This window comes from Macrobrachium nipponense, chromosome 29, assembly GCF_015104395.2.
Source record: "Macrobrachium nipponense isolate FS-2020 chromosome 29, ASM1510439v2, whole genome shotgun sequence".
NCBI lineage: Eukaryota > Metazoa > Arthropoda > Malacostraca > Decapoda > Palaemonidae > Macrobrachium > Macrobrachium nipponense.
The window spans coordinates 44,015,264-44,040,263 of NC_061092.1; the positions used below are offsets into that span (position 1 = coordinate 44,015,264).

The following is a 25,000-nucleotide window of genomic DNA, read 5'->3' on the forward strand; positions in this document are numbered from 1 at the left end:
CGAAGCAGCAAGCACCCTCGCACGAACACATACTAAGATTCAGTCACCCCGACAATCGAATGCATTCTCGATTACTGGGAAGGTGTTGTAAACAATTCAGCAGCCCCAATTATCGCGCGGTTCATTTCTCATTGGATTATTTCTTTTTTTTCTTTCAGTTTCCGAATCGATAATCGCTCTCATGCGCTGCGTAGTGCGGTGCAGGTGATGAGGTAGAACGCTCCACTGCAGCTTTTACGTAAAGGGCTTCGCGCGAACTGAGTATATACTATATATACATGTACTATAGGAAAGTAAAAGTTGTTTTAATGGGTTATTTCTAATACGCCTATCAGGAATCGATGCTTTTTATGCCCATAAGGATTCTTGTAATTCGTAACACAGCAAAGCAACTGTATTTGTAATCATACTAGCATGTATGCCTCATTATATATATACGTAATATATAATACATACATACATACATACATACATACATACATACATACATACATACATACATACATACATATATATATATATATATATATATATATATACTATATATATACATATATATATATATATACATATATATATATATATATATATATATATATATATATATATATATTAAAATAAATAATACTTAATACCATACACATTATTCTCCATTTAGGAGAGGTTCCAGCAGATGGATAGAAAATGCCGGCTCTCACCAGCTTGTGCGTACATATCTACACACGTAGTTACACACTCAAACTGATTCACTTTATGACATTATGACACAGCCAAGGGGGTTCATGGAAGATATAAAGACACCAATCAACGTGCAGACAACTTCAAACTGATTACTTGTTCTATATTCCTACAGAGGAAATTCATTATCAGTGTGTTTACCGCCCAGTACGGAACGAGATACACTTCAAGATCTCACTAGTGTTGATGTCAAGGCTTTCCCTCCAAATTAATTCCTTCATCCCATCTAGCCAACAGTTTCTCGGTTGCCTTCTCCAAAACCACCCCATCATGCTCACTCCTCCTTTATCCATTATCCTCCATTCTTTTCACTTGGCCAAACTACCTCAAGACAATAAGGTCCATTTTCTACCACACGTTTGTCGTATTTCCGCATTTCTCCCCTTTCGGCCATTCTCATTTGTATATATTATACAAAAACTCATTCTCATTCAAAATCCACACTTCACACCCTGAAAGGAGGAACTGGTTCACCAATTACCTCATACATCCTAGATTTTATTTAAACAGACCTCTTTCCTTCCAGGCCTTTTGGAATTGCACTGTCTTTCATGCTTTATTTACTCTTTCATTCATTTTATCTCTTATCCTATCATTAGACGTCACATTTACTCCCAAATTTATCTACGTACGAAACCCATTTCACTCTTCCATCTTCTATCACGTGGATTACGTACTGACTAAGAAAAAGTTAATGATGACAGAAGCCTTAATAGGGTAAGAGCTGTGTGAATCTAGAGAACATATACTGAATAAATATGCCATGTATCAGTCTTGCTATATCACTGAATAAATCAAAATGATTCGGTACAACGAACCAAAGAGAAAGTTATTAGAAGAAATGATGAAGCTGTGATGTAAAATATGTGAAGCTTTTAATGAATTTACATTTACCTTCAATAAGATGGTGTGACAGGTGAACTAGTTTTGCGCGCAGGTGGTTATAAAGTAAATTAAGGTACACTGCCCTTGCTTTTTATATTTACATATATAAATAATTTGATGAGAGGAATGAATCAAAGACTTAAAGATATGTGTGCAAATTTCTATTGTTATAATATTATTGCTCATGAAGGATAAGAGCTGATTATAAGGGTAAGAAGAACACACACACACACGCACAAACACAAACATTACCTGACACAAATTATGAATTAACCAAAACCTAATAAAACTAATAAAAATGGCTGAATATCTAGCAAACCTTTTCTCCTTTTGGAAAAGAAATCAAACTTACTTCACCTGGGCGTGACGGACCGTCACGCCCACATCGCATGCTACTGCAAGTGGGCGTCAGAAAAAGATCTGGTTTTAATGGTGTCGGCGAAGTCCATAAAAAATAGACCCCTATTTCACGGTTTTGTGCTCATTTCGTATTTATTAACAATATTTTTTCATGGTTTCGGTCGCACTCTCGCCCACGATGCAATTTCTTCCATCAAAGCCATAAAATAGTTGGATATAAGTCATTCCTGATGTTAACGATCTGCATTTTTTCTTCTTCTTCTTTCTGTTGAAGAAAATTTGTGACAGCTTTGTCTGTCCGTCCGCATTTTATTCTGTCCGGCCTCATAGCTTAAAACCTACTGAGCCTAAAGAGCTGCAAATTGGTAAGTTGATCATCCACCCTCCAATCAGTAAACATTACAAATTGCAGCCCTCTAGCCTCAAGTTTTATTTTTTTTTTTTCTTTATTTAAGGTTAAAGTTAGCCGTAATTTGGCTTCTGGTAACGATATAGGATAGGCAACCATCGGGCCGTGGTTAAAGTTTCATGGGCCCCGGCTCATACAGCATTATACCTTGATTATACACTGTACCAGCTATACAGAAAACTCCGTTGCGCCGAAGAAACTTGTCTTGTTTCCCGTTCTTCTTCGCCGTGTCATGCTTGCTTTGTCCTCTCTTCTTTACTTCCTTTTTTTTTAATATTCTTATTTTGTTTCTTCTTTTTTGTCTCCATCGTTCCCTTCTCTATCCCCCTACAAAGCAGATTACATCGTCTTTAGTTGTCGTTCCTTCCTTCCAAAAGAACGTACTATATGTATGTGTGTGTATATAATATATATATATATATATATATATATATATATATATATATATATATATATAACATATATCAGCATTCAAATAATAGCAAATACTGAAACTAAACGATTTTGGTTGAAGTTTCATTAATATTTATTACACATAAGATTTCATGGACACTATGTTGTAATTACAAAAACCATCAGTAATAGTGTCCAAAACAATTTCAATCAAAACCGATTCATTTGCGTTATGCAATAAATATTGAATATCTGACGATTTAATGTCACTTAAAGCGAGGAATTATACAAAGGTTATGTGCCATTATATATATTATGTAATATACATATATAGTTTGTGTGTGTGTATCTGAGTGCTGTGTGTATGAATTTAATAATTAAGATTCGTGTCTATTTCTACTTGAATTTGATATTAATGATTATTTGCACACCATTAATATGAAAACACTTATCCGAATTTCATTACTGTTACATTCATTCATTTAATCACCCATGGAATTAATATTTAAAATTTTTTATCTCGGTTTACTTCTCTTATATTCTCGACATTCACCTGCATACACGCGGGTGCGTGCTCGCGCGCACACCACACACACTCCCATATATATATATATATATATATATATATATATATATATATATATATATATATATATATATATAATATATATACAGATATATATATATAGATATATATATGATATAGATATATATATATATATATATATATATATATACACACACACACACATATATATATATATATATACATACACTCTCCATTATTCACAAGCCCAGCAACGGTAAACAAAGCTAAATGAAGAATCAGGTCTTTGCTTTTAGCTCAAAACAGTAAATTCGTGAAAAAAATAATCGATGGCAAATCGACGCTCGGCCATTACAGAGTAATTCCTAAGCGACCAATTCTTCATTTTCTGAACAATATACAATATAACCTTCACAGGAATTCTTGGAATGTCACGCGTTTTCGTGGATATACAACGTACACGAACCATTACTCTAGGGAGTTGTGGCTCTTGCACGGTTCGAACATGGGGTGTGTGTTTATATATATATATATATTATTTATATATTATATATATATATATATATATATATATATATATATATATATATATAACCTCAATGAAAAGGCCCTGAAAAGCGTTCTGTCTCGCAAGGTGAGGGTCCTGACCACTGGAGATATATACATATATATATATATATATATATATATATATATATATATATATATATATATATATAGTATATATATATGTCATATCACATTACCGTGATTCATATACATTTATCGAGCTACAAATGTCCTTTGATATCTAATTCGCTCTACCTCGGAATTAATATATTTTCATATATGTTTAACAGAAGGGGAATTTTTTAGGAGATAAGAGATTTGCCGGCTGACGGGCGCGAACCATCGACACCTTCAAATCCAGAACGACAGTGAAGCCTTAACCCATCCCGCCACCGCAAGAGGATACAAGTTGATGCAGTCTCCAAAACTACGAATACCTGAGAGCGACAGGTATTTGAGGTGGGAGGCGGCATAAACTTATATCTTCTTGTGGTGGCAGGGTGGGTTAAGGCTTCACTGTCGTCCTGGATTTGAAGGTGTCGATGGTTTGCGCCCATGAGCCGGCAAATCTCTTATCTCCTAAAAAATTCCCCTTCGGTTAAACATATATGGAAATATATTAATTCTGAGGTAGAGCGAATTAGATATTAAAGGACATTTGTAGCTCAATATATGTAAATGAATCACGGTAATGTGATATGACTTATATAATGGCTACGTGCGGACAAAAGCACTACAACGCAACCGAGGTCGAGGGGGTTTGATGCAGTCTCCAAAACTATGAATACCTGAGAGCGACAGGTATTTGAGGTGGGAGGCGGCATAAACTTATGTCCTCTTGCAGTGGCGGGGTGGGTTGAGGCTTCACTGTCGACCTGGATTTGAAGGTGTAGATGGTTAGTGCCCATGATCCGGCAAATCTCTTATCTCCTAAAAAATTTCCCTTTGCTTAAACATGTATGAAAATATATTAATTCCGAGGTAGAGCGAATTAGATATCAAAGGACATTTGTAGCTCGATATATGCATATGAATCATGGTAATGTGATATGATTAATATAATGGCTATGTGCGGACAAAAGCCCTACAACGCTACCGAGGTTGAGGGGGTTTGATGCAGTCTCCAAAACTACGGATACCTGAGAGTGACAGGTACTTGAGGTGGGAGGCAGCATAAACTTATATCCTCTTGCTGTGGCAGGGTGGGTTAAAGCTTCACTGTCGTCCTGGATTTGAAGGAGTCGATGGTTCGCGCCCATGAGCCGGCAAATCTCTTATCGCCTAAAAAATTCCCCTTTGGTTAAACATATATGAAAATATATTAATTCTAAGGTAGAGCGAATTAGATATTAAAGGACATTTGTAGCCCGATACATATATATATACTATATAGATATATATATATATATATATATATATATATATATCTCCCAATACCAATAAAACCCACCAGACTAGCTGAAGATAGTGGCACAAAGGGCACAGTGATATGAAACGAAAAACCGCTGTCAGAGCTGCCAACTTCCTCAACGACACCAAGCTAGGAGGGGTGCAGAACAGTCTATGATATCATCTAGCTTAATCTCTAAGGACAAGTCAACCATCTACATTAAGATGAACAATAACAATGAAATAGGTGCCACAAATTTAAATGGTGAAATGTCCCAGACAAAGAGCAACGCAAGAAATGGACTGAGGTGGATGACAGTGATCTGCAAGCCCTTGAGAATTTTATTGGCAGTAATGTAAGATGGGTCCAGTGTGTTTTAGTTCCTAATACAGCTTGACTTGAAGATATTACCAGGAGGCAGTGACTGAACAGGTACTTTGGTGACAGCCAGAAATAATAATGCAATTTGACTGAGGGTGTAAGAAACATAGTGAGACATGGAAAAATCTGTTTCACTACTCTTGCACATATTGCTAAATAATGTCAGAAAATGATGAGATGTGGCCTCAATAAAGAATGTATTGGGAATTGCTATCTTGAGGATACAGTCAGCTGTACTGTTTTTTGTATATGGAAGAATTTAGGGAGATAGTCATTCCATGGGACGCTATTAGATGTCCTAAATGAACTGGAAATTAAAGGTATTTCAATTAAGCATTACGTTGACTGATTGCCGTTGATGGAAACGATCTTGGAAAATGGCCACCGTGTTTCATTTTCACGCACTTGGATATCTTTCTTTTACAGTGGGTCCTGCGGAATTTCATTTCGATGTTAATTTTTGTATCACATCCTGAACGGTTACATTAGTTATCAGCACTAATATATGTGACGGTAGTAAGGCTACTTGAAATCTATAGTTCTACGTACATAAGCATTCAGTTACAAATATACATACTTACATTCAAGAGAATTGCATAAGACTACATGCATCGACACACAAACACGCACACACACACATTATATATATATATTATATATATATAATATATATAATATATATATATATATATATATATATATATATATCAATGCACATCTCATTCTAGGATAACTGAAATATTGGATACTTAAATTCAACAGCACAAATAAATATTTGATCTATAAATTAACTAAAAAGCACAGCATCCATGCATACATAGAATGACTGAGATTTCTAAACATTCTAAAAGAAATAGATTTCAGAATACTTAAATAAAAAAAATACTTACATCGATTACAAAGTCAAATTCCTCAGTAAAAACAAAAAACATCTGCAACAGAAAATATATTTCACCCTTGAACTTTCACTCGAAAATGCAAAGCATCTCTGAACATTTTTGTGAAAAATTTGAAAAAAATGCTGTTCTTAAAAACGCAGCATCTTCCCTTTTCCCCGTACCGTCGACGCCCTATAGAGATCATCTCACGGGGGAGGAGACGCCCCTCCCCCTCCCCGTTTTTTTTTTTTTTTTTTTTTTTTTTTTTTTTTTTTTTTTTTTTTTTTTTTTTTTTTTTTCTGGAGTCCGGACTATTACACTAATGCCTTACCTTTCGCCTCTTTCCCCGTAGCCCAGGTAGACACTTAACTAATGAGATGGAGAATATTTTAGAGATGCAGAATGCTTTTTTCTTCTATTTTTACTTTGCCCTTAATAAAAGTAGATGAAGGAGTCCCTCCGCTGAGCGTTAATATTTTCATTTTCATGGAGAAAAGTTTGAATGCATTTTCTCCATCTTTCTCTCTGCGCTTGTATTGGTATTTTCACTCAAAATGCGAATAATATTCTCCCTTCGTTCGCTTTCATTTTCATCTTTGCATGCATAAGGTTTTATTGCATTTTTCCTCTCGGTCTTTTTCCCGTTTATAAAAGATTACACGGAGTCAATCTTTATTGCATTCTATGTCTGTCTCTCTCTCGTTTACTCTCTCTTCTTGTAGATGCTATGAAATATCTTGTGAACGCAATTATTTCTATCTCCTAGTCTCTTTTATCGATGTTCTATATCTATATTGTCATATGTCTACTTTAACTTGGGTTTTTAAGAAACAATACATCTCTCTCTCTTTCTCCCTCTCACTCTCTCTCTCTTTCTCCCTCTCACTCTCTCTCTCTTTCTCTCTCAGCCCTTTGATCCGGATTTATTCCTCTCTCTCTCTCTCTTTCTCTCTCTCTCTCAACTTTCCCTAACCACGTCACCCTCTTAGATTTAAGCCTAAAAGATTTGCTCATAATACCAGGCCTAAAATTAAGATCCTTTGAAATATAATGGTCGTGCTACAAATTAAACTGATTTGAGTACGTCTGAAAATGAATTATGAGTCTAGTATGTTAAAGGAATGAAAACGCAATTTACGAATATATAAAAATAAACGGTGACAATAGTATACCGTGGAGCATTTAAGTACGGGTGTATGAGTACTTATTCAGTGGCCGATGGGTAATGAATATCAATTATGTCGTTGGTCAATATCACCTGATATATATAAATGCAAGTCCCATCATGCAATGAATTATTAACTTTTCGATTTCATACTTGTTTTGGGTATATTTTACACTGAATGTTTGAATGAAAAGGAGATATTTCCACCAAACACATCAGGATGCGAACCTGACCTTAGGATATGCAGCGGTTCAGTAATATACCACACGTAATCCCGATGGCGCTCACGCGCTTGCACACACACACACGAGTAGATATGAGCGCGCACGCGTTTGTGTGTGTACTACATGTGCGAAAGGATGTAAGTTAAGTATTTTAAAAAACGACTCCCTTTTATGATTAGAAAAAAAGTCGAAATATGGCATCTAGAAGGTAGTCCAAAAATGTATGAGTACAATAAATAATATCTATCTCATTTTGAGAAAAATTAGTAATGTCAACAAAACTGTTTAAATCTATCGAGTTGAAAAGCTCCATTCACAAGACCTCAGAAATACTAACGGACGCGTGAAAAAAAAAAAATTAAAATAAAACACAAAAAGCTAATAAAAGAAATGAAAAAAAATCCTGGAAAGAGCGCGGTCGCACAATCATTCGCATAAACAAAGTAGAAAAAATAAAAACGTATATTTATTTTTCTCTAATCTGAGAAGCACCACTAACCCAAATGAAAGCGGAGACAGGGAACACATTAATAGCGCAAATGGCTTCCCAAACAAACATCGGAACAAGTAATGCTTCTTTGGGGCCGCTGGGGGACTCACTCACTCGTGTCCCTTCCGAAGGAGGATTCGACACAGGGGCTGGGGATGCGGTTCAGTGGGGATGGGATTCGTGGGGATGGGATGGGATTCATGGGGATGGGGATAAGATTCATGGGGTGGGGATGGGATTCAGTGGGATAAGGGATGGGATTTAGTGGGGATGAGGATGGGATTCAGTGGAGATGGGGATGGGAATCGTGGGGATGGGGATGAAATTCATAGGGATGGGGATGGGATTCAGTGGGGATGGGATTCGTGGAGATGGGGATGGGGCTGGGATTCAGTGGGAATGGGGATAGGAATCGTGGGGATGGGGATGAAATTCATGGGGGTGGGGATAGGATTCGTGGAACTGTGATGGGGATGGGAATGAAATTCATGGGGTGTGTGGAAAGGATTCGTGGAACTGGGATGGGATTCAGTGGGGATGGGGATGATATTCATGGGGCTGGGGATGGGATTCATGGGGATGGAGATGCGATTCATCGGGTGGGGATGGGATGCAGTGGGAATGGGGAGGCGATTCGTGGAGATGGGGATGGGATTCATCGGGTGGGGATGGGAGATGGGGATGAGATTCGTGGGGATGGGGAAGGATTCATGGGGGATAGAATGGGCTTCGTGGACCAGGGATGGGATTCAGTGGGGCGGGGGTGGGGGTGATGAAGGGGTAGGGTGGGGTGGTTGCTCTAAAGGGCCCCATAGACGTTACGATCGCCGGATCCGGTTACCTGAATCGGAAGTAAATCTCACTGTCTATGGGGTTATCGTCCGACCAAAAGTGGGCGGAGTCCGTCGGCCTCTCCGACCAACTCGCAACCTGCCGTTGCCAGGTTCGTGGGATCCGATTTCGTTCAGGTGGCCGGAAACCTCCACGTCTATTGCGTGATCTCAAGATTCACTTCAGTTTCAACGAGACGATGAAGCAGCAACATGGCAGCTGCGTCCGCAGATAGGGAGTTCTGGGAGGAGTTTATTGAACTTCGTACGAAAGCGAAATTAGGCTTATGATTCCGATAAAGCAGAATAGGCCCTTAAACCTACGGTTCTGTAGCCAAGTAAAAACACAATTTTCAACTTTTTTGTGCACAAACTTTTTAGTTTATACAGGGAGAAATGTTATTGAATATATTGTTATAAACATTCATTTTATTCTATGTATGGAAAATAACGATGCAATTTAAACAATAGTATAACTCACACTTACATCTAGTACACACAGAAAAGATTTGAAAATTTTACACTTACTTGGCTACAGAACTGTAAGTTTAAGGGCCTATTCTGCTTTAACGAAACTATATATAGACCTACTGTATGCTAGACTGTATACCACTAGACTATGAATTTCTTTGCATGTCTCTGGGATTATGTATGCCCCAAAGAACGACTTGTGGCACGTAAGCGAAGTGTGTCCCGCAACCTCTCGTTTAGTGATTTTGGTTGTCTCATACAAATGTTTTTTGTTTCTTTTTTTCTTTCTATAATATGGGAGACCTTATGTAATAATAATTCCATGTCGGTCTGCACGTCCGCTCTCGGGTAATTAAACCAGTCGTCGGGGAAAAGTTTCAAATCAGTAAAGAAACAATCGTGAGAGAATTTATTTCGTTCAGGCTCTCCTTTTTCGCTGAGGTTTTGCAGTTTCTGCTGCAAGAGCGCAGTCTGTCTGACGTCATCACTGAGCGGCGCGTTCAGGTCCTAACTCCACCAGCTCTCGGCAAACTGAAGTGAATCCGAACGTCTATGGGCAACGCCGATGCCGGAGACAAAACGGAACCTAATCAGCCGGTCGTATCGTCAATGGGGCCCTTAACGTCGATATGGCGGAAGGAAAGTGAAAGTAGAGAAAGAACAAAATTAGAAATTTCCGTTGAATGCTTCTCGAGAAATGGCAGTTCTTAAACAGATGGATGCCAACTGGGAGGGTTGTATACATATGTATGTATGTATGTATTTATACATATATATATATATATATATATATATTATATAATATTATATATATATTATATTATCTATATACCATAAATATAATATAAAATATAGTATATATATATATATATATATTATAATTATATATCTATATATATATATATATATATATATATTATTAGAGATATTATATGTATATATATATATAATATAATTATATATATATATATCTCTATATATATTATATAGATATATATATCGATATATATATATATATATATATATATCTATATATATATATATATATATCTATATATATATATATATATATCTATATGTATATATATATATGCTAAGAGTTTTCCTGGATCTAGGTTATCTTTATTGACATATTTCTAATTTTCTTTTAGTGGTGAATAGTACAATTTTTCCTTTCAATTGTCCAGTTTTGTTTATGCGAATATCTGCTTGTATTTTCTGAATGAATTAATTTTTTACACAACATTATAGAAGCTCTAGACTCCATTAAGATATAGCCTTCTTTGCCTGGAAATGTGGCTGTAACCTCACTTGTGTGTTTTTAGTCTGCGTTTTTCTGGTTTGTATAATGAATATTGTATTTATTGTTCCCTTGTACCATCCGTTTTTGTGACTTAGGTTTTGTATTATGCTATATTTTATTTTGTTATTTGTTTTGATTATACATCTTTTAAATTTTTTTTATCTCAGTCATCTTTTAAACCCATTCTTATTTTTATTGTCATTTTGCTGCATTATTGCCAGTTTTATTACAAAAATGTTAATGTCTTTGTCATTTTAATTCGTAGGTTGCTAACAAGTGAGGGCACTGCTCAAACCTCTCCCAGTAAAGTTGTACAATAAATACAATATTCATTATACAAACCAGAAAAACGCAGACTAAAAACACAAAAGTGAGGTTACAGCCAAATTTCCAGGCAAAGAAGGCTTTAACTTAATGGAGTCTAGAGCTTCTATAATGTTGTGTAAAAAATTAATTCATTCAGAAAATACAAGCAGATATTCGCATAAACAAAACTGGACAACTGAAAGGAAAAATTGTACTATTCACCACTAAAAGAAAATTAGATATATATCAATAAAGATCATCTAGATTCAGGAAAACTCTTAGGTTAAAAAATCAGAAAACGAGTTATAAAAGAAAATTATGAATGTAGTGTAATATAATATAAAAAAAAAATTTATGTAAAAGATGATGACGAAATCAGTTAATCTCGGTTCGGGCCATAAAATGTTCGTGCGCTTAATGACCAAAATAAGCAGCTTAGGTCTAACGAGTCGGAAAGAAATACGGCGGAAAAGAGGATGTAATCCTCTTGTATCGTTGCGTTATGGTTATATTAAAAAGCAAACACACATACGTGTATATATACGTGTATATATATATATATATACACACGCACATATATATATATATATTATATATATATATATATATATATATATATTATAGATATATATATGATTATAATCACTTTAGCACGTGATTCATTTATCACACATATCCACAGGTGAAAAATAAGAGACAGGGTGTAGGTCCTGACCGGTTTCGACTTTATTTTCAAGCCTTTGTCAATGGCTTGAAAATGAAGCCGAAACCGGTCAGGACCTACACCCTGTCTCTTATTTTTTCACCTGTGGATATGTGTGATATATATATATATATATATATATATATATATATATATATATATATATATATATATATATATATATATATATATATATACACATATTTACAAAGAAACCACAAAAGTAAGCACATCACTTTGCTTATTAGCTTAAGTCAATAGGAAAGTTCAAAATGAAAAAATGAAAAGACATTGTACCAAGTACTTTCGTGCATTTTACATATTTTCGGGGCACATCTATATATATATATATATATATATATATATATATATATATATATATATCTATATATATATATATATATACACAAATACATATATAATATATATATATATATATATATATATATATATATATATATATATATATACCTGCTAAATTCAACGAAAAGAATAAGATGACAAAACCACAAACTGCGAGTACAGTTAACGTTTACCGAAAATGCTGAAAGTACTGAACATAACAATATCTTCACGGCACATAGTATTCTTACGAACGCCAGAACAGCAACTGAATTGCTATGAGAGCAATATAGCTGAAACGACAAGGCGTCGTCCCATCGCAATTCCAGAAATGGAAGAGCTAAAAGTGAAACAGAAGAAAGTCAAATGCATTTTATATGATCGAGAATTCCTGGTAGGCGGGATAAAAGCAGTTGGTATTACCTTGCCTGGGAGGTCGCTCTGGACGTAGGAGCATTGCATTTATCTGTTCTTCCATTTGTGTCTATACTGAATTTTTGTTTAGTGACTCATTGCGAATTTAGTGACAGTCACACATAATACATACATACATAGATACATGCATGCATATATACGTACATATATTATTATATATATATATATATATATATATATATATATATATATATATGTGTGTGTGTGTGTGTGTGTGTGTGTGTATATTATATATATATATATATATATATATATATATATATTATATATATATTAATATATATACTTTTAGGGCATAGTTTTTCTCTAATACAATTTTCGTTAAAAGCAATTGCTTTAGTGGCATCAATAAGTTTCTTGCAGGTATCTTCATACCGAAGGAGATGTGCACGAATGTAGTTTCAAATTTACTTGTCCAGAGGAGGTGTGTAAACCTCACAGCCAAAACTACATCGGGCACACTACAACGACCCTTCGGAGACGTCTGCTGGCTCATAGAAATCAAGGGGCCATCCATCAACATTACATAGATGTTCACGACAGGAAGCCATCTCTACAAGAGCTCATAGAAGGCACCCAGGTCGTACACAGAGAAGACAACTACGGTCGCCTCTTAATAACGGAAGCAGTGAGCATCGCTATTCAGAAGCCGACCTTGAACGTCCAACAAGAATCGGACCATATACTCCCCTCCAGCAGGAGAAGGAATACCCAAGCCAACAGGGACCAGACAGCGCGCCCCAATCCACCGAGAACATCGCGCCCCTTGGAAGGCATGAGAAGACCCAGCGTCAGCGAAAGTCAAGTAACATCCTTACTCAGGTCGCTGAGACCCCGCCCAACACGAATCAGCAACCGTTAACCAACGTAGACCATTTTGGACATACACACACACCACACACACACACACACACTCAAAATTTAAATCATACACATTTATGTATAAACAGAAATTATCTCTTGTACCTTTATGCATGCTATAAAATATATACATATATTTGTACTCCCGTATTTAGATTTCTATATTCATTTTCATTCCTGTATGTAATTTTTATCTAAAACCAACATGTAACATATTAAATTTTAAACATACATTTAAGGAAACTCTAGCACATGGCATTGTATTTTGAATATTTATTTAACCACTGTTTAAACTTTCACTCTTATTGTCGCAGTACATATGTCCTTATATTCTTTGTAACTAAAACAACGCCCTTAAGCTGTTAATCCCTAGACTAACCAGTACCCATACCTCGAGGTCATACCTCCCACACGATGAGATAAATAGGCCGAAAGGTCAGATTGTAAGTCAGTAGTCGCTTGATAATGCCATAAGGCGAAACAGCTGTCGTGACAAAATTCAATAAATGGAAGAAGGAAGTCTGCGTATATTTCACCAGAAATTGACGAACGAGAATCGGAAAAAACTTCGTCGGTATGAAGATACCTGCAAGAAACTTATTGATGCCACTAAAGCAATTGCTTTTAACGAAAATATATATATATATATATATATATATATATATATATATATATACCCATAATATATTCCCAATTATATTGAAGCATTAAGTGAATTATGCATAAACACAGGAATTTAATCAATTTGAATTCTAATATTTTCCAACTTTTATAGAAAATTTATTCAAAAAGATATACATGCTTACTTATCTATAATCTTTAATTATTCAAACATACCTCTTACTTGAATGATTATAGTTTCATCTATTTATGCTCATATATTTAGTAGTTCTGATCCCATGAAAATTACCTCTTACTGCTAATTTGTATTACAAAATAAATCATTAATACCCACGTAACCTACATAACTTTGTCTTTTGATCATTAGCTTAATTAATGTACCAATAATTTATTCAGTCAAGTTTGCAACTATGTTTACTTGGGACAATTAACCAATTTACGTATTAATGCTTCAGATATTGACACCTTGACTTAGTTGTCGTTGTTACAAATTAAGTTTCATGCTCCCTAAATGTTCTCACAGATCATGTCAGACTTGGCATATACATATATATATATATATATATATATATATATATATATATATATATATATATATATATATATATATATATATATATATATATATATATATATATATGTATATATATATATATATATGTATATATATATGTACAAATATATATGGTATATATATATAGATAATATAGTATATATATATATATATATATATATATATATATATATATATGTACAAATATATATGGTATATATATATATATATATATATAGAAATAATATAGTATATATATATATATATATATATATATATATATATATATATATATATATATGTATGTGTTTGTGTGTGTGTGCGTATAAATGAACGAATTTTATCACATCAACGTGATTCACGAAGCCGTAAATGTTCTTTAATATGCAATTCGCTCTACCTCAGAAATAATATATTTTCATATATGTTGATCGAAGGGAAGCATTTTTTAGTTGATAATAAGTTCGCCGTCTCGTTAGATCGAACCAACTAAGGACAAGAAATCAAGACCGCAGTGACGTGCTTTTAAACCACACGGCCATAAAGGGAGATATAAGCTGATACCGATTCACAGTACCATAACATACATACATACAACATACATACTACATACATACATACATACATACATACATATAGTATATATGTATATGTATAATACATATACATATATATATATTATATATATATATATATATAATATATGTATATATATATATATATATATATATATATATATATATATAGATGTATATGTGTGTGTATGTGTGCGTGTATGGTATATATATGTGTATATATATATATATATATATATATAGATATATATATATATATATGTATATGTATAATATATTTAGCCATTAAGAAGAATATTAACTAAAATCACTGGGCGTGACTCGACACATCAGACATTTATAAAGCTACGCACAAAAACTCCATAGTTTGGTTGTGTTATATTACAAGTGAGGGCCTGTTGAAAGTCACTAGGTGACATCAAACTCCCAAAAGACGATTAAATAACTGCAAAAGAAAACTGCACAACAAAAGGAAATCCATGAAGACATGGTCACCTCCACCATTCAGGAACGGAATGTCGGATTCTAGCGGCATGGTGCAAAACATATGATATTAACTTGATTCTGGATGGAAGTCACTGATTATCCACCAGATACTATACACTGTGATCATTTCACACTATTATGACTGACACTTTTGGGAGAGCATTCATTATATTTGCCATTTGGCTACCAAGCGAATCTTGGCACCGGAACAGAAAATGATCAGCGTGGCAATGTCATCCTTTTTATCAAAACCACTTTTACTGCATGCATTTACTAATTTGAACCAGACTCAATGATTCAAAGGATGTCTGTTAGCTTGGACCTATGTTTAGGGAGTCTGGTGGTAATATCAAGGGAGGAAAAGGTGACAGCTCTAACATCTGTTAATACAGGAATAGCAAGTTGTCGGAATGATAACACCGTGAACCATCCCATCTGAGAAGAATAAATTATATATATATATAATATATTATATATATATATATATATATATATATATATATATATATATATATATGCAATTGTAATAGCCACAATGCCCTCTTAACCTCTTGAATCCTTCTCGTGGTCAGGTCGGCAACGCGACCTCTTTGTGATTATGGGACCTGGGTTCGTTTCCCGTACCAGACATCACAATTTCTTCAAAACATTTCTTTGAACTTAGATCTTCAGTCTTTGAAGTGGCAAGCGTATCCAAAAGGGCAAAGAATTCAAGAGATCAAGAGGGCATTATGGCTATTACAATTGCATATCTATCTGGTAAAAAAATTGACCAGTAGATTCTACATATATATATATATATATATCATATATATATATATATATATATATATATATATATATAATATATATAAGCATGTATATATGTTTATTCATATATATGGGGGTTGAGGGGTGAAGTAGATCAGTGGTGGCTCATTGGATTAGCATTTATCAAGTCCATTAATTGGTCCCAGGCATGGGGTACCAACATCAGCTGGGGTCTACAAAAGGGCATAAGCTTCTTGAACTCATTCGTAGACTTGCTGACCCTTCAGGCAAACTCTCTGGAAGAATATATGGGGTATGGGGATTAAATAAATGTGGAATATCCAGTATATTCGTATGGCCAATACGGTAAGAAAATAAAGTATCAGGGTAAATTAACAGAATGCTGATTGACACAGGATTAAAAAAAAAAATGTTAGTTTCAAGAATGAATCGTACAAAAATGTTCAGCTCATATTTACTCACAGCCACCTATTACAGAAAATTTACAATGAGTGATTGGCCATATAATAGTGCCTACTAACAATCTTTAATTTCTGTTTTTTCAGGTGTTGTTAGAAGTGTAACCATCGTACGACTGACTGTCCCCGAAGTAGTTCAGACTAACTCCACCGCAGTTGTCCTCGACTGCGATTATGAAGTGGAAGAGTGGGAGAGATTAGGGCTTGTCCTCAAGTGGTAAGTTTATATAACTAATTTCTACTTGTATTTGGGATCTAATGTAATGGATAATGGTATTGTGGGGTTAGAGAAGGGCTGAGCCACGAGTGAGTGAAGCAAGAAAGGCAGCAAAGTTATCCAAAAGATTTGGAGGAGAATTGGAGCTTCTTTGAAAGACATGGTTGGAATGTATGAAGATATCAATCTTAATTTAAAGCTATAAAGTGTGGGTGTGGTATCGGACGGAAAGAAGGTGCATTGAAGCGACAACCATGTCATTTAAGCAAACTCGTTTATTACGTATCTTACAGAGATAACCAAATGGACTTCTGATTTCATCAGCTATAATAAGCCAGACTGTTGCATAAATTATTATATAGAAAAACCAGAACAATTTCGTATTAACTGTTAAATAATAGAAAAATATGAGTACCACTACTACTACTCCAGTATATATTGCTTTCAACAGGTACATAGATGGCGTTCACCTGGTGTATCAGTGGATACCACCGGGGGTTCCCCAAGCCGCTGGTGTACTGAATGGGCGAGTGAACACTACTTTCAGAGCCTCCAGCGAACCCTGGGAGGCCCACCGAGCCATTTACATTCCATATCCGGATTCAACGCTCTCTGGCAGGTACTCCTGCACCGTCAGTACCTTCGAGGACGAGGACACAAGCTCGGCCCCCATGCTTGTTTGGAGTAAGTACAAGAGTTATTCAGTCTTTTCCAGCTCCTTTTTTTCGCTGTTGATAGTAACGAGATTAATTTCCTTTCCGTTAATCTTTTATTTGGAATTAGTCCTAACAAAAGGGACTTAACTATATATATAAGAAAGACTGCTACCACTAAGGTTCCATCAAATATTACTTCTCATAGTAGTTCCTCGTTGGACGAGTGAAAATCGCGCCCGGCTACCAATCCAGTGGTCCGAAGTTCGATTCTCGGCTCGGCCAACGCGGAACCAGAGGAAATTATTTCTGGTGATAGAAATTAATTTCTCGATATAATGTAGTTCGGATCCCACAATAAGCTGTAGGTCCCGTTGCTAGGTAACCAATTGGTTCCTAGCCACGTAAAAATATCTAATCCTTCGGGCCAGCCCTAGGAGAGCTGTTAATCAGCTCAGTGGTCTGGTAAAACTAACATATACTTAACATAACTTCGCATAATGTTCTTGTAACTTATAAGGTCTACTATAATATTTCTCAGTCACTTACTGGTAAGAAGGACTCGACGGATTATGGGTTACGTTAACTATATCTTAGTCTAACCAGACCACTGAGCTGATTAACAGCTCTCCTAGGGAGGGCTGGCACGAAGGATTAGATCTTTATTTACGTGGCTAGGAACCAATTGGTTACTCAGCAACGGGACCTACAGATTATTGTGGGATCCGAACCACATTACATCGATAATTAATTTTCTAATCACCGGAAATAAATTCCTCTGGTTCCTCCTTGGCAGCAGCGGGAAGCGTATTCGGGCTACCAGATTGCTAGGTGAGTAGGCAACCCCCTCGTCCAGTGAGGACCTACGAATTATAGGGGACTGACCCCGTTGCAATTGAATTACTAGTCAAAAGTCTTTCTGAGATAGATTGCTCTATTGGTGTTGCATCCCACTGGTGTCTATTCCAGTGTAGTTGTTAAAACTTCCAGCATCTGGGTTGAGGAATGTTCGATCAAAATGTAACCCGAAAATCCATTAGTCATAAACTGATAAGCAACGCACTGCAATTCAGTGACCTTTTCAGAGCAATTACTCTAGAAACAAACTCTACATGAACATTGATCTGAAATCCTGCTACAACAGGGATTAGGACCAGATTAATGAAAAGTACATTTGTCGAAAGTGGCAACATGTGCTGACTTCTGAAATACATCAGCCATCATAACCGCCATTTTGAATGACACCGTGACATCTACGAATTTAATGCATAAACTGAAGTTCTGAATCTCTTGAATTGGAAAAAATTCGAAGTTCCAGAATCCGTATATCATATCGTCTTCCGATATCTGATGTGTAAATCCTGAATTTGTGGCTTCACAAGATCTGATTAGTTTCTGACGGTCATGAAAACAGCAACAGAAAGAGAGAGAGAGAGAGAGAAGAGAGAGAGAGAGAGAGAGAGAGAGAGAGAGAGAGAGAGTTGAGCTGATTCATTTCAAACAAAGGTCAAGAATCAACATGTAGAAATTTTCAATAAACACTCACAATGTATGCATAAATACCCATTCATATTCCTTGGCAATCCATCTGTATGCATGTGTGTAATATATATATATATATATATATATTATAGTATATAATATATATATATATATATGTAATATATTACAATATACATATATATATATGTATATATATATATACAATATATATACATATATATATATATAGTATATATATAATATATAATATATATATATAATTCAACATGTTGGTTAGGCTATTCCTCAGCAGTACAAATCAGAAGGCGTTGAAGAAGACAGCATCAAACATATGTCACTTTATTCTCATTGCGACGTTTCGAGACCAATGTCTCATCATCCAGGCTAAAATAAAAGATAAAAACTGATATACAATACAGCATTAAATTATTTTTTTTTGACATAAAAAAAAACACACATTGAATAAAGTAATCTAACATTAGAAATCATGGGAAATTTTGTAAAAATAGTATAACCTATAAGGATTTTAAGATATTGTTATCAAGTCCATACGCACATCACCTTCCAATTTTAGAATCTCTTGCTATAAAGAAACTAGTTCCAACCTTGAACAACCACTCTTCATCTGTTCCCTTGTACATAGCTTAAACAAGGCCCTTCTTCTTGTTTACTTTCGATGCGTTTTCCATACAGCAACCGCTCGTCGTTGAGACAAGGTGTCTTTTTTAACTATTCCTAATTTTAATAATGCCTTTTCATTTATATATATATTTTTTATATTTCGTTTTAGTTTATTTCATTATTTAGAGTAACTTGTATTTCAGTGTTGTGAATTTCCTTGTATTACTTTATTCAATGTGTGTGTGTTTTTTTTTTATGTCAACAAAAATAATTTAATGCTGTATTGTATATCAGTTTTTATGTTTTATTTTAGCCTGGATGATGAGACATTGGTCTCGAAACGTCGCAATGAGAATAAAGTGACATATGTTTGATGCTGTCTTCTTCAACGCCTTCTGATTATATATATATATGATATATATATATATGTGTGTGTGTGTGTGTGTGTGTGTGTGTGTGTGTGTGTGTAAGAAACTGCATACGTACACTCCTCCTTTCATCTACAGTGGATAATAAATAAGCAACTGGAAATCAAACAAGTAAAAAATGTGCAGAAGTTTCTTCGGCGCTTTTCGAGTTTCCTGTATAGCGTGTAATCAAGGTCACCGAAAACAGCTCTATCTCTCGGTGGTCTCAACATATTGCTGTATGAGCTGCGGCCCAGGCAAGTTTAACCACGGCCATGGTGGTGGCCTGTCTAAAATGTTTGCCGGACGCACGATTATGGCTAACGTTAACCTTAAATAACATAAAAACTACTGAGGTTAGAGAGCTGCAATTTGGTGGATTTGACGATTGGAAGATGCATGATCAACATACCAATCTGCAGCTTTCTAGCCTCAGGAGGTTTTAAGATCTGAGGGCGGACAGAAATAGTTCGGACGGATAGACAAAGGCCATCTCAATAGTTTTCTTGTACAGAAAACTAAAACAGACAACAAGTAACAAAATGCCGAATTTTCTTCGGCGCAATAGAGTTTTCTGCACAGTGTATAATGCTGTGTGAGACGCGGTCCATGAAACTTTCAGCCCCGGCCCGGTAGTGACCTGTCCTATAGCGTTGCCAGATTTGCGATCATGGTTAACTTTAGCTTTAAATTAAATAAAAACGACCTGCGCTAAAGGGCTGCAGTTTGTTATATTTGATTATTGGAGAGTGGATGATCAACATACCAATTTGCAGCCCTCTAGCCTCAGTAATTTTTAAGACCTTGGGCGGCCAGAAAACGTGCGGACAGAAGAAGTGTGGACGGACAGACAAAGACATCTCAAAATCTTTCTTTTACAGAAAACTAAAATCATCATTAACATCAAGGAAACAGGCGATGTTTTTCACAGCAGATAATGATAATGACGATAATGTTGATGGTAAAACGCTTGTTTCGTCTTGATGATAATTTCCACTGTACAGTGACTTGGTGGGTAAGAATGTTTCTTAGTGCCCTTTATCGCGGCAGTGTTGTAATGTTTCTCGCTGACCTTTATCAGTGGAAGAAAGTTATGCTTATAAAAAGCTGAAAGACGATTAGTCTAACTTTTCATTATTGTTCCCTTTCACTGCTGTCATCTCGTCCCCCGGACACTGATTTCTTTTTTTCTTCATAAATACAGTAGCTTTGTTCCGAGAAGCTCAGGAAGCTGGTGAATATTGTCTTTCGTTTCGTGTGAATATGTGCGCATTATGAATAATAACTTGAAGAAAATAAAACAAAATGTCCCATAGTAAAAATAATTACATTGGTGTCAATTTTAAGTAATATTTACTTATCACAGAATACTAATCAGTACAATAATGCAAATGGCGATACGAATAATAATATTTTACCCAATCATCTTCACTTTCACCAATAATACTATCACTGCAAGAATCGTATACAAAAATTCATTCGACAAAATAACACATTGGCAAGATACTATTCAAACAATATTCATTCAGATTCTTGTTTTGAAATATAACTGTTTAAAGCAACAATATTTAAGAAAAAGCAATACAATTGTCGCTTGATAAATAAGTTTTCGACTTAAGCAGAATATAAAAATAAATTTTTATAAACCACATGTCACGAAGACACAGACAGTGAAAATATCGTTTTTATAAAAAAAATGTATTTAATTCATACAATTATATCAGATATAACTGTATGAATATCTGACGTGAAATTGCTTAAAAAGTTACTTGATAACGTTAATTCTACAATGAAATTCCTTGTACATTGCTCTTTTGTGACGTCAGCTCATGTTATCAATAAATCAAGTCACGAAAACTCTAATCAATATTCTGTTTGTTATTTTTCCAGAACACTTTGGCCTAAATCCTATTTGTTTTCTGGTCATCAAATGTCATTCCTTTCAGTAGTTGGACATTTAAGATAGATCTTAAAAAAAAAGCCTTTATCGCTTACTCGAGGAGCAAACCAACAAACTACTTTATTGTTGTTGTTGTTGTTGTTGGGGTGGGGGTGGGGTGTTTAGGAAAGGTCTGTGGGAAAGCCTAAATATGTCTGAAAAAAGGTGTTTCGTTTTGAGTTAAGATAAGATATTTATGCTTTATTTATTAGAATGAAAATGTAAAAAATAAACAACGTGCATGTTAAACAATACAGAAAAATTATTTCTAATAAAATGTGGCGCATTTATTTTAATTTCCGTTGGTGAAATAAGGCTCTATTTGGCCGTAGATTTTAGCACATTTTAATTTATGTTAAAAGTTAGGAATATAATGTTTACACATCATGCATGAGGGGAAAATCTTGCACGCGTCCAGAGTAAGCTGGAGGTCGGATCACGTATTGTTTTCAATTACTATACATTATAACTTTCGTCATGCTCTTAACAAGTTTTCTGTTTCCATTTATTACCAGCATGAGACTTTGTTGTTTATAGAGCCATTCATTTGTCAAATTATTTATGTATCTCATTAGTCCTGCTCATTACAACTTCAAGTGCATACTTATTTAGGTTTTAAGTACTGTATTATTTATAAATTCATACTTTTTTTATAATACTCGTTATCTGTACATTCGGTTATCGAAGCATGGAGGTTTATCTCTTTTATTATTTTATTCTCTTACTCATCAATTTTCACAAATGCATTGAAATGAATTATATTAAAGTCACTTCGTTTTTCATTTGGCCTCAGATATGACGACCGTTTCAGCAGTAAAAGTACAGAGCGAATTACGGTTACAAGGCTTGGACGATAAGTCATATCTAGACAGAATTGTGGCTTATAGAGAATTTCGAATTATACATAGTGAAGGTTGAGAGAGAATTTCGATTTAGACATAGTGAAGGCTCAGAGAGAATTCGATCAAGACATAGTGAAAGTTCAGAGAGGATTCGATTTAGACATATAGAAGGTTTAGAGAGAGTTTTGATTTAATATAGTGAAGGTTCAGAGAGAATTTTGATTTAGACATAGTGAAGGTTCAGAGATTATTTTTATTTAGACATAGTGAAGGATCAAAGAGAATTTTGATTAAGACTTGTGAAGGTTCAGAGAGAATTCGATTTAGTCATACTGAAGGTTCAGGGAGAATTCGATTTAGACATAGAGAAGATTCAGAGAGTATTTTGATTACGACTTGTGAAGGTTCAGAGAAAATTCGATTTAGACATAGTGAAGGTTAAGAGAGAATTCTATTTAGACATTGTAAGGGTTCAGAGAGAATTTCGATTTAAACATAGTGAAGGTTAAGAGAAAATTCGATTTAGACATATCAAAGGTTTACAGAGAATTTTGATTTAGACATAGTGAAGGCTCAGAGAGAATTTTGATTAAGACTTGTGAAGGTTCAGAGAGAATTCGATTTAGACATAGTGAAGGTTCAGAGAGAAATTTTATTTAGACACAGTGAAGATTAAGAGAGAATTCGATTTGGACATAGTGAAGGTTCAGAGAGAATTCGATTTAGACATAGTGAAGGTTAAGAAAGAATTCGATTTAGACATAGTGAAGGTTCAGAGAGAATTCGATTTAGATATAGTGAAGGCTCAGAGATAATTTTGATTTAGACATAGTGAAGGTTTAGAGAGAAATTTTATTTAGACATAGTGACGGTTCAGGGAGAATTCGACCTAGACATAGTGAAAGTTCAGAGAGAATTTTGATTAAGACATATTGAAGGTTCAGAGAGTATTTTGATTAAGACATAGTGAAAGTTCAGAGAAAATTTTTATTTAGACATAGTGAAGGTTCAGAGAGAATTCGATTTGGACATAGTGAAGGCTCAGAGATCATTTTTATTTAGACATAGTGAAGGTTTAGAGAGAAATTTTATTTAGACATAGTTAAGATTCAGGGAGAATTTCGACCTAACCATAGTGAAAGATCAGAGAGAATTCGATATAGCCATGGTGAAGGTTCAGAGAGGATTCAATTTTGACATATCAAAGATTTAGAGTCAATTTTGATTTAGACATAGTGAAGGTTCAGAGAGAATTTTTATTTAGACATAGTGAAGGTTCAGAGATACTTTTTATTTAGACATCGTGAAGGTTCAGGGATAATTTCAATTTAAACATAGTGAAGGCTCAGAGAGAATTTTGATTAAGAGATTTGAAGGTTCACAGGGAATCAATTCAGTCATACTGAAGGTTCAGAGAGAGTTTTCATTTAAACATAGTGAAGGTTCAGAGAGATTTCGATTTAGACATAGTGAAGGTTCAAGGAGAGTTTTTATTTAAACATAGTGAAGGTTCAGAGAGATTTCGATTTAGACATGGTGAAGGTTCAGGGAGAATTTGACTAAGATTTGGTGAAGACATAGTGAAGGTTCAGAGATAATTCTTATTTAGACATAGTGAAGGTTCAGAGATATTTTAGATTTAAACATAGTGAAGGCTAAGAGAGAATTTTGATTAAGAGTTGTGAAGGTTCAGA

At 34.7% G+C, this 25,000-nt stretch overlaps 1 protein-coding gene across 1 annotated transcript in view; it reads left to right on the forward strand.

Annotated features, from left to right (window-relative positions):
• Window positions 1–25,000, forward strand: part of LOC135206253 (uncharacterized) — a 324,293-nt gene that overhangs the window by 263,148 nt on the left and 36,145 nt on the right. The window contains exons 3-4 of the mRNA XM_064237641.1: window positions 17,212–17,341; window positions 17,793–18,025. Coding sequence (XP_064093711.1) covers window positions 17,212–17,341; window positions 17,793–18,025 — 363 coding nt within the window. The remainder of the gene's footprint in view (window positions 1–17,211; window positions 17,342–17,792; window positions 18,026–25,000) is intronic.